The sequence below is a fragment of the Oncorhynchus tshawytscha genome, linkage group LG04, assembly GCF_018296145.1.
Source record: "Oncorhynchus tshawytscha isolate Ot180627B linkage group LG04, Otsh_v2.0, whole genome shotgun sequence".
In the NCBI taxonomy this organism is placed as follows: Eukaryota; Metazoa; Chordata; class Actinopteri; order Salmoniformes; family Salmonidae; genus Oncorhynchus; species Oncorhynchus tshawytscha.
The window spans coordinates 7,651,961-7,664,120 of record NC_056432.1 but is presented as its reverse complement, the minus strand read 5'-3'; the positions used below and the strand labels follow the sequence as shown (position 1 = coordinate 7,664,120).

The 12,160-nt window shown below is 43.2% G+C and overlaps 1 protein-coding gene across 6 annotated transcripts; it reads left to right on the top strand.

Moving 5' to 3' along the window:
* Positions 1-4,784: 4,784 nt before the first annotated feature.
* Positions 4,785-9,135, top strand: LOC112238299 (RING finger protein 223). 6 transcript variants are annotated; one of them, XR_006083187.1, is made up of 3 exons: positions 4,785-5,252; positions 5,460-5,504; positions 6,329-6,371. XR_006083187.1 is itself a non-coding variant. In XM_024406871.2 (3 exons), the coding sequence occupies exon 3, from the start codon at positions 8,312-8,314 to the stop codon at positions 8,903-8,905; it is 594 nt and encodes a 197-aa protein (XP_024262639.1). In that variant the 5' UTR covers positions 4,837-5,252; positions 5,460-5,504; positions 8,216-8,311; the 3' UTR covers positions 8,906-9,135. The 6 variants fall into 6 exon arrangements, 4 of the variants coding, with proteins under 4 accessions (XP_024262640.1, XP_024262639.1, XP_024262638.1 ...); XR_002951597.2 differs by having other exon boundaries at positions 4,800-5,252; positions 5,335-5,504; positions 6,329-6,376; XM_024406871.2 differs by lacking the exon at positions 6,329-6,371 and adding an exon at positions 8,216-9,135 and having other exon boundaries at positions 4,837-5,252.
* The last annotated feature ends 3,025 nt before the right edge of the window (positions 9,136-12,160 follow it).

Sequence of the window (12,160 nt, the reverse complement as noted above, 5' to 3'; positions counted from 1 at the left end):
GACCGGACTAGGGTGAAACTTTACAGGAGAAGAGTGACACATTCTTACGACAGTTTATTTGAAATGGCTTCACGACCCCATTTTAATAATATAATAACTTAACACATTTTATCAGCCGCTTTTATCCAAAGTGATGACTTAGTCGTGCGTGCATGTATTTTTTTATTTTTTACGTATGAGTGGTGCCGGGAATCGAACTCACAATCCTGGTGTGGCAAGCGCCATACTCTACCAACTGAGCTACAGCGCAACCAGGCAGTGCTAATGTCGACCCAGCTTGTGATACTCGACTTCTGTGACATACTCCGTTATTACGCTGGCAAAAATTGGAACTTATGGAATGCAATCTATTTGTATTAAACTGACCTGAGATACTGCCACACTGTAGGTCAGCGTTTGCCAAACTAGGGGTCGCGACCCCCTAATGGGGTCACCAGTTTTGAAAAATAGGGGTCTCGAGAGAAACTCTGAAATAAAATGTTACATTTGCGCTTGGTTAATAGGAGGCGGGATTACATCAGTAACCTCTTCTTTCAAACGGTTTAAGCTACAAAATATAATGACACCCCCCCCAATCACTGAATGATAAGACTCTAAGGAACACGTGTGTCTTCCCTTCTGCAATGCCCACAAGCAGGGCTCCTTTAGAACAGAATGGACAAGTCCGACAAGCAGAACTCGTTAGAACAGAGTGGACAAGTCCGACAAGCAGAACTCGTTAGAACAGAGTGGACAAGTCCGACAAGCAGAACTCGTTAGAACAGAGTGGACAAGTCCGACAAGCAGAACTCGTTAGAACAGAGTGGACAAGTCCGACAAGCAGAACTCGTTAGAACAGAGTGGACAAGTCCGACAAGCAGAACTCGTTAGAACAGAGTGGACAAGTCCGACAGGCAGAACTCGTTAGAACAGAGTGGACAAGTCCGACAAGCAGAACTCGTTAGAACAGAGTGGACAAGTCCGACAAGCAGAACTCGTTAGAACAGAGTGGACAAGTCCGACAAGCAGAACTCGTTAGAGCAGAGTGGACAAGTCCGACAAGCAGAACTCGTTAGAGCAGAGTGGACAAGACCGACAAGCAGAACTCGTTAGAACAGAGTGGACAAGTCCGACAAGCAGAACTCGTTAGAACAGAGTGGACAAGACCAAGCACTAAATCAGACTGGGGGGGGGGGGAATAACGTCAATGACGATGTAACTTTCTTCACAGAAAATCATACAGTATAAAATGATTGGCTGATGATCTTCTGAACTTCCCAATGCATTTCAAAACACATGTCCTTCAGATTGAAATACTGTCAGAAGTACTGTCAGACTGATTTGTAATAGACTGTCATAGCCCACATTTAACAAGTTAACCATGGCTGTTGATTACATCACTTTTCTTCTTCTTTTTTTTATATTGGGGTCGCGAAAACATTTTTCATATCCAAGTGGGATCGCGGGTCAAAACAGTTTGGGAATCCCTGCTGTAGATAGTTACCTCTGAGGAATTGGATAGGCACGGAGAGACACTATACCAACACATCACGAAAGGGCTTTAGCTACAGGAGTTAACTCGCCAGTCACATGGCTAACACATTCTGATGGGAACACATCCCATTCAGTTTCAAGTTTTAATGTCATGTGCACAAGTACAGTGAAATGCCTTTTCTTTCAAGCTCCAATTGTAGCACCAAAAAAAAGAACACAAGGTAGAACAAAAATAGAAAATAACAAGAACAATGTAAGAAGCTACAGTGAGGCAAAAAAGTATTTAGTCAGCCACCAATTGTGCAAGTTCTCCCACTTAAAAAGATGAGAGGCCTGTAATTTTCATCATAGGTACACTTCAACTATGACAGACAAAATGAGAAGAAAAAAAATCACATTGTAGGATTTTTAATGAATTAATTGCAAATTATGGTGGAAAATAAGTATTTGGTCACCTACAAACAAACAAGCAAGATTTCTGGCTCTCACAGACCTGTAACCTCTTCTTTAAGAGGCTCCTCTGTCCTCCATTCGTTACCTGTATTAATGGCACCTGTTTGAACTTGTTATCAGTATAAAAGACACCTGTCCACAACCTCAAACAGTCACACTCCAAACTCCACTATGGCCAAGACCAAAGAGCTGTCAAAGGACACCAGAAACAAAATTGTAGACCTGCACCAGGCTGGGAAGACTGAATCTGCAATAGGTAAGCAGCTTGTTTTGAAGAAATCAACTGTGGGAGCAATTATTAGGAAATGGAAGACATACAAGACCACTGATAATCTCCCTCAATCTGGGGCTCCACGCAAGATCTCACCCCGTGGGGTCAAAATGATCACAAGAACGGTGAGCAAAAATCCCAGAACCACACGGGGGGACCTAGTGAATGACCTGCAGAGAGCTGGAACCAAAGTAACAAAGCCTACCATCAGCAAGGGCATTGAAGATGAAACGTGGCTGGGTCTTTCAGCATGACAATGATCCCAAACACACCGCCCGGGCAACGAAGGAGTGGCTTCGTAAGAAGCATTTCAAGGTCCTGGAGTGGCCTAGCCAGTATCCAGATCTCAACCCCATAGAAAATCTTTGGAGGGAGTTGGAAGTCCGTGTTGCCCAGCAACAGCCCCAAAACATCACTGCTCTAGAGGAGATCTGCATGGAGGAATGGGCCAAAATATCAGCAACAGTGTGTGGAAACCTTGTGGAAGACTTACAGAAAACGTATGACCTCTGTCGTTGCCAACAAAGGGTATATAACAAAGTATTGAGAAACTTTTGTTATTGACCAAATACTTATTTTCCACCATAATTTGCAAATAAATTCATTAAAAATCCTACAATGTGATTTTTCTGGATTTTTTTTCTTCTCATTTTGTCTGTCATAGTTGAAGTGTACCTATGATGAAAATTACAGGCTTCTCTCATCTTTTTAAGTGGGAGAACTTGCACAATTGGTGGCTGACTAAATACTTTTTTGCCCCACTGTATATACAGGGTCAGTTCCAATACCATATTAACAATATGCAGGGATACTGGAGTGAGAGGTAGATATGTATAGGGGTAAGGTGACTAGGCATCGGGATATACGATAAACAGTGTAGCAGCAGCGTAAATTATGATTGTATGCGGGTGTGTGTACCTGACTGTAGAGTCCTGTGGGTGTGCATAGAGTCTTGTGCAAAAAAATTAAATACGCAGGTCAACTCAGAAAGACCATGTAGCCATTTTGTTAGCTATTTAGCAGTCTTACGGCTTAGGGATAGCAGCTGTTCAGGAGCCTGTTGGTGTCATACAAACATACACGGAATGAAAAAATATAAAGAGCAACATGTAAAGTGGTGGTCCCATGTTTTCACGAGCTGAAATTTTAAAAAAAGATCCCAGAAATGGTTCCATATGAACAAAATGCTTATTTCTCAAAAATGTTGTGAACAAATTTGTTTTTACGTTCCTGTTAGTGAATATTTGATCCTTTTGTCAAGATAATCCATCCACCTGACAGGTGTGGCATATCAAGAAGCTGATTTAAACCGCACGATTATTACACAGCAGCACATTGTGCTGGGGACAATAAAAGGCCACTCTAAAATGTGCAGTTTTGTAACACAATGCTACAGATATCAAGGTTTGAGGGAGCGTGCAATTGGCATGCTGACTGCAGGAATGTCCACCAGAGCTGTTGCCAAAGAATTGAATGTCAATTTCTCTACAATAAGCCGCCTCCAACGTTGTTTTAGAGCAATTGGAAGTACGTCTAACCGGCCTCACAACGGCAGACCACGTGTAACCACGACCTCCACACCCAGCTTCATCACCTGCGGGATCATTTCTGTCTGTAATAAAGCTCTTTTGTGGGGGGGAGGGAAAACTCATTGTGATCAGTTGGTCCTGGCTCCCCAGTGGGTGGGCCTATGCCCTCCCAGGCCCACCCATGTCTGCACCCCCACCCCGTATCATAAAACCCATAGATTAGAGCCTAAGGAATGTATTTCAATTGACTGATTTCCTTATGTGAACCGTAACTCACAGTAAAAATATTTTTTAAATTGTTGCGTTTATATTTTTGTTCAGTATTGCATACAAACATTGCATCAGTGTCAACCATGAGTGGCATGGTGAGGAGCCACAAGCATGAGATGCCACTGTTCTGTGTAATAATCAATGATGCTCTTGGTTGGAATCTAACCGTCCCATTGTCTCCTATGGCTGCGCCACAAATGGGACCCTATACCCTATATAGTGCACTACTTTGGACCAGAGCCCTATGGGCCCTGTTTAAAAGTTGTTTCACTAAACAGGGAATAGGGTGTAATTTGGGATGCAAGCCATATTTGACTAGAATAAGAGAAGGGGTGTGGGTCCAGTTGTGTTAGCTCTGTCTGTGTTGGTCTTTATGTTTGATCTAATAAATCTGATTGTTACTGTATGTTAGTCTTATGTTTTACCAATGCCAACACATTCACTAATCTCACCAGTGGAATGACAATGCTTCAATCTCTGAGTCCTTAGTGGGGGGCTCCAGGTTGAATTTTACCCTATGTACCCTAGATATAAGATTAGAATGACCATCCCCCAACCCTACTCCTTACATTTCTCCTGTTCTCATCTGTCACCAATAAAAAATATTCAAAAACATGAACAGCCACCTAAACGTTTTTTTTTTTTTTTAGGTAAGTCTACTACTCACATTTCACAATAATTATCATCATCAAATGTCTTCGCCAAGCAAGGTTTTTGGGAAATCCAATTTTGTATATAAAATCCTGTACTGCCAAGTGACTTCATACCATAGGGCCTATCTACCTACAGCATTTGTATAAGCCATGACAGACAAGACACGTTTTCATTTTATTTCCAAGACAACTAATGAGTAGTCTGTATTATGTGGAGTTTTGAGGTCGACTCGCTAATCTACATAAAGTCGCGACAGGTGCAACGACGCCTATATTAGGTATGTGCATTTCCAAATGACTACCCACGGACGGCCGCTCGCGCTCACCGAGCCAAGTATGTTTACACAGATAGGCCTAATATTTCCGAGTCGCTCATTTGACTAGCTACCCCGAACATGTTTCCTCATATTGTAACAGTATTCAAATACTGACTTACCCAAAGCCGAGAGCAAAGGAGCGGAGTTGAAGCAAAGTAGTATCACAACCTAAAGATCAAGAGTTTGTTTGGAGGAGCGCGCTCTATGACCTTGCTCCAGGGGATCTGCCTGCGCTCGCCTTTCACCGGCAAGATCACGCTTTAACCACGACTGTATGAGCGACATGGTAACTACTTCAACTGTAGTTTTTCATTCCATAGTTCATAACAATTATTTTTTTTAAAGTTTGACTCTGGGTTAACTTTCAGAAGTGAAAACGGCAGGCTTGTATTTCTTCTGGGCACCTCTGCTGCTTTCAGGGCAAAAGGCCCGTTGGACGTCACTCCTCCTTACAGCTGTCATAAGGATGTAGCCTTAATATTTCCTCTTGTAGGTCGATTACATTCTGGCAAGTTATCCACATTCACCTATTTTACCAGTAAGTAGTTTTTTTCTTGGGGGTTTATGGAAACTTCATATTGGTGTATGTTGCCTTGTCTGATCTGTAAGAAATATGAACTTGAATGTGTTTCTCACTCAGGTGATGTAGCCTACACATGATATCAGTCCTTTCTGTATGTATTTCTCTAAAGTTGATAGACTAGTTCATACTGAATGTCAGCTAGTAGCCTAGATTAGTATAGTTGTAGATGGCGGAACTAAAGTTGTCCTTCTCTTTTGCATACAATAAATGTGTTGCTATGACTACTTCATTTGACCCATAAATGTGAGAGCGGGGCATCCTTTTACATGAAACCACCTAAACCTGTTTACCTTCCATGCATTTTAAGAAAAATCAAGGAGATTGCAGTAAGTCAAATCAAATGTATTTATATAGCCCTTTGTACATCAGCTGATATCTCAAAGTGCTGTACAGAAACCCAGCCTAAAACCCCAAACAGCAAGCAATGCAGGTGTAGAAGCACAGTAAGGTCTGCAGTTAGATTGGTGAGCCATATTACAATACCTATTGACACAGCTCCGTATTAGACTAAAGGAACCTAATGTTAGTCCTTATAGTCCAAGGACCTTACACGTTCTGTTTAAAGGGTGAATTGGCTCTGGAAGCCAAAACAGCCCCAAGTACTCCCATCTAAACGTGAATCGATTCTAAATTGCGGCACAGGTCTAGAAACAAAGTCCTCTACTTTCATCAAAATTATTTCACAAATGCTAAATACACATTTTACTGTACACTGTTTTAAAACAGTTGCAGCTGCCAGTTATTTTCAGTGACAACACTTTTGTCTTCCGTTTACACAGGTGTTCGGAGACACAGATAGCTAATTAGCACAGGTAGGCCACTTTGTTCTCCATAAACAAGCGCTGTAACATGGAGATCTGGCCATGTGGGAACCCTAACCCTATAAAGGTGTGTATCAATTGAACCTTTTTGTTTTTTGGAAATTATTTCTCACCGATATGAAATATGATGTCTTAATGCTTCTAAAACCGCACTGCAAGCGATGTGTGTTAATGTTCAGGCCTAGCAACCCCCCTACAGAAGCGGCCTTCGTCCAATGACTCCTGTGTGTATTGTAATGGGACTGGGAATCATGATCAAGGGCTACTATTGACACAGTATTCTGAGGGGTGGTTTCCTTGACACAGATGAACCTAGCTGGCTAAAATCTCCCTAGTCAGACCATTACTGATGCTTCTCCAGCTGGCTAAAATCTCCCTAGTCAGACCATTACTGATGCTTCTCCAGCTGGCTAAAATCTCCCTAGTCAGACCATTACTGATGCTCCTCCAGCTGGCTAAAATCTCCCTAGTCAGACCATTACTGATGCTCCTCCAGCTGGCTAAAATCTCCCTAGTCAGACCATTACTGATGCTTCTCCAGCTGGCTGATTCGGAAGGTAAGCGTAGCACAGAACGTTTCAGCTTGGAAGACCGTCTAGTTGCAGGGGGTTTGTTTGAATTTAGAAAACGCTTTGCTCCATGAAGCACTTTAACATTTGAGGAATTGTTGCCTCTATAATGTGAATTATGGATGTTTAGGTTAATGTGTGTCCTGTATATTGTGGCGCTCAACAGGGCTCATCTGGAAAAGAGACCTTGGGTTTCAGCTTTGACTCCCTGTCAACATAAAGATTTTAAATAGAAATGATGCTCCCCATTTCTACATGGCTCCCTCAATAAAACAAACGTTTTTCTGAGTGAGTGTCCAGATATCACCTTTCTCCTGACGTTTGCACACATTCGGTTCCTTCCCACAATCTACAAAAGTGTTGGATTAGTGGAGGTGTAGATGCGGCAACGAGGTCAATCAAACTCGACCAAAACAATGGAAACACGTGGGGAAAGTTCTCAAATCTCTTCATTACCCCTGTAGCAAAATGTGTGCCCCAAACTACTGCAACAGCACATCATCAGTAGGGTATAAACTAACCTGTCTCACGACGGTCTAAACCCGGGTCATGTTTCACTATGTTGAGGTTAAAATCGGGGCATAATGCTTGTATGGATGTTAACCCCAACACATGTTTACGTTGCAGTTAAACGCGACTTTGACTACCACCACCGATTTCCTGTATGCTAGCTACGCTAACCAGATTATACGAACGGGAGTTAGCATTTAGCAGTCACTACTTCTAAACCTGAAAAGGGACAACTTCTAAATGTTATATCCAAATTCGACTTTAATAACCACATTGTGGGCCTGTTACAATACATCAATCATGACAGATTTGACAAATATTAATTTTGTTAGATCAGATTTGTTGAATGTGCCCTGTTACTGGGCCTAGTGCGAGTTTATGGCCTAGTGGGAGTTTCCACCACATTTCTTATACCAGTAAGAAATGTGATGACTGATCAGTTGATCAGTTGATCAATTGATGACTGATCAGTTGATCAATTGATGACTGATCAGCTGCTGCTACCCCCTCTTGTGTAACACAGCCTCCTATCTACAGATAGAATAGGAGACGTTTCCTTCATTATCATAGCATTTCTATGTTGACGTTACCTTACTTCCCTGGGTTGTAATTCACTAGGAACCAAACGGGAGGGACTAACCTGAACTTGTCCAATAACAAATGCATCGTTTTTATTGCGCAAAACGTGTGCACTAATGAATACACCCCTGGGTAAGAGGTACCATGTTACAGGTGCATCATCACCTCAATGTTGTGTCCTCCACAGGTTCCCAGTGGTCTCATGTCCATGGCAGTTGACCTACATTCCTGTTGATTCCCGAGGTCTCCTCTGACCTCCCATTGCTGCCCACCGGTCCTAGCCATGGACCCCTACCAGGAGCCACAACTGGGTTTCCAGCCCCCCCTTGACGAGGGCGCCCCAGACCTGGAATGTGCCATCTGCTTCAGCCAGTTCAACAACGTCTTCCGCACCCCCAAGATTCTCCAGTGCAATCACACCTTCTGCCTGGAGTGCCTGGCCCGTATGAATGTCAAGTCAGCCAAGCCGGACTCTATCCAGTGCCCGTTGTGCCGGGGCCACACACCGCTACCTGACCTGGGGTTGCCCAAGCTGACCACGGACCGAGCCGTGCTCTCTTACCTCCCCGCGGCCATGCAGCGAGTCTACAGCATCCGCTTCAACCGCAACAAGGGCAAGCTGCAGGTGAAGAGGACCACCGACGCACCCCCTCCTCTGAACTCGCTGCGTTCTATTAGTCACTCTCTGGATGTGGGGCTGCCTAGCCCCGCAGGAGACAGCGGGGACGTAGAAGGGGGGCGGAGGCGAAGGCTCGGGGCACTGCTGAGACTGTGTCGTAGACCAGGATGCAGAGCCTCCCTCCTGGTGTCAGTGGTGATGATGATGGTGGTGCTTACTTGTGTCATCATCTTCCTCCTCGCATATAAACAGCTATAACAACATCATCCGACTGGAGCTAAGTGGACGCTCACTGCACTGCAGTGACCTCTGAGAGAGACGTTATTGTTACCCAGCTTCTACCTTCTACTGTAGCAGTTTTCACTAACTTTTTATTTTATTTTTTAACATTTTATTTATTTTTATAAAGTGTATCTATTTCTTAGCAGTTGTTGTGTCTGTATGCTGAATTTGTGTACAACTATAATGCAAGTCGTACAAGAGAACCACATTTCCCTCTGTGTTTTTTTTGTTTATAGACAGATGGTCATGTGATACATGTCCATAATATAATAGCCCTGCTGTCCTCTCCAGGTTTCCAGCCACAGTAAACGCACTCCACCTACTTCAATGCAAATCAATAGCGTCTGGCTATGCAAATACTCAGTTACCTTTTTTTGAGTAAGACACTGCGGTATCACTGTGTGAAACAGTCAGGGCTAGGAGATTGGAGATACTCTTGAGGTTGGGGGGGGTGTTTCAACGTGGCAAGAGGGTGAAGATTGAAATGTGGAATTAGTATGTTTGCTTATACCAATACCCATATATATTTACTTGGTCTCTTTTTTTTTTTTTTTTAAAGGAAAAAGCCATCTTGGTTGCATGGATATTATCCAGCTGATAGAGACGTAGAATCAAACAGGCAGATTAACAAATACTGTCGGCTCACAATTGTCACATTTTTCTACAGTTTACGCTTTCACACATATCAAGGTTTTAGGATTGTCTTTTTTTTCTTTTATCATCATATTGAAAATAAACCATATTTTATATACATTTGTCAAATGTTGCTCTGGCAAATTATTTGCATTTCCTAAACTTGAAATAAAGTCTACATTGATTAGGCGCCCATTGTGTTTGTCGATCATAGTACATATGTGAAGTTTCGTTGATGTTAGCTTGGCTTAGATGTGTCAGGGAGATTTGGTTGTATAATATATTCACTGTGATAACAATGAAGTAGCACTTTTTAATAAGGGATAGTAATTACCGAGTGTCAGATTGGTCTTTCTCTGTTGTCTCCACCAGATGGAGTCACAGCATTGAACAGTGGACTGATGCGTTCCACTCTAGCGGATGCATGTCACATGTGTCATGGAAAAGTACAGAGCCTCAAACAAAGTTGTGCTCATCTGGCTACTGACTGACCAGTTCACTGGCTGCCAAAGGAGCAAGTAAGGTCAATGAAAACAATGACCTAAACCGCGGCGGCTTGATATTAAGATTTGTAATGGGAACCTAAGAGATTGAGAAATATCTGGGGGAGGGAGGGGTCAGAGGAAGCATGACAAAGCAGGAAGTGTAAAGCAGTGGATTTGGGTTTTTGTAATACAGGAAGTTGGCCCTCGCATGGGAATATCCAGTTATCAATCGACCCAAGTAAAAAAGAAAAAAAATGACCTCAAGACTCTCCCTTCAATGAAAAGAGCAAAGTCCACACGGTCTGTGCTGTGAAATAAAGGAAAATGTATTCCATCTGACGGTTAGCTGTTCCTCCTCTATTCCATCTGACCGTTAGCTGTTCCTCCTCTATTCCATCTGACGGTTAGCTGTTCCTCCTCTATTCCATCTGACCGTTAGCTGTTCCTCCTCTATTCCATCTGACCGTTAGCTGTTCCTCCTCTATTCCATCTGACCGTTAGCTGTTCCCCTCTATTCCATCTGACCGTTAGCTGTTCCTCCTCTATTCCATCTGACCGTTAGCTGTTCCTCCTTTATTCCATCTGACAGACGTTCCTCCTCTATTCCATTGACCGAGCTGTTCCATTCTCTATTCCATCTGACCGTTAGCTGTTCCTCCTCTATTCCATCTGACGGTTAGATGTTCCTCCTCTATTCCATCTGACTGTTAGCTGTTCCTCCTCTATTCCATCTGACAGACGTTCCTCCTCTATTCCATCTGACCGACGTTAGCTGTTCCTCCTCTATTCCATCTGACCGTTAGCTGTTCCTCCTCTATTCCATCTGACCGTTAGCTGTTCCTCCCATCTATTCCATCTGACCGTTAGCTGTTCCTCCTCTATTCCATCTGACCGTTAGCTGTTCCTCCTCTATTCCATCTGACCGTTAGCTGTTCCTCCTCTATTCCATCCATGACCGTTAGCTGTTCCTCCTCTATTCCATCTGACCTGTTATTCCATCTGACTGTTCCTCCTCTATTCCATCTGACCGTTAGCTGTTCCTCCTCTATTCCATCTGACCGTTAGCTGTTCCTCCTCTATTCCATCTGACCGTTAGCTGACCGTTAGCTGTTCCTCCTCTATTCCATCTGACCGTTAGCCATGTTCCTCCTCTATTCCATCTGACCGTTAGCTGTTCCTCCTCTATTCCATGTTCCTCCCATCTTTATTCCATCTGACCGTTAGATGTTCCTCCTCTATTCCATCTGACCGTTAGCTGTTCCTCCTCCATCTGATTCCATCTGACCGTTAGCTGTTCCTCCTCTATTCCATCTGACCGTTAGCTGTTCCTCCTCTATTCCATCTGACCGTTAGCTGTTCCTCCTCTATTCCATCTGACCGTTAGATGTTCCTCCTCTATTCCATCTGACCGTTAGCTGTTCCTCTATTCCATCTGATTCCATCTGACCGTTAGCTGTTCCTCTATTCCATCTGACCGTTAGATGTTCCTCCTCTATTCCATCTGACCGTTAGACGTTCCTCCTGAATTCCACTGCAGATACTGAGCGCTGACCTCGCTCTCTTTTCTATTCATAGCAGATTACATTTTGCTCTACGCACCAACAAACTTAAGAGTCTACAATTAGACCTGTGGACGGTTTCTCCTCTAATATTCTTCATTGACAATTCTTTCTTCCTCTCTAGTGACCTCTGTCATGTGGTACAACCAGAAACATTTCCACAAAATAACGTTGGTTCCTTGGAAATGAAAGAGACCAGTCATGTTACTCTCTTTAGTCATCGTAGCGTAGACAGAATGTTTTACAAGGCACCTGCAGTAATACATTGGAGTCCGGGGTTCAAGTTCTAGGTGGATGCCAGTCAAGAACGTAGCCAGCAGAGGTGCGATGCATAAAAGATAATGTTCCCATGAGCTCTGTGTTTTAGAGATGTTAACAATGAGCAAATTGGAAAAAAGAGTCCTGCACACAGTATTCCTGCCAGTGGTGCATTTACATTAACGTTTTAGTAATTTAGCAAACGTTCTTATCCAGAGTGACTTTACATTGAGCAATTAGGGTTAAGTGCTTTGTTCAAGGGCACATCGACATATTTTTCACCTAGTCATCTCAGG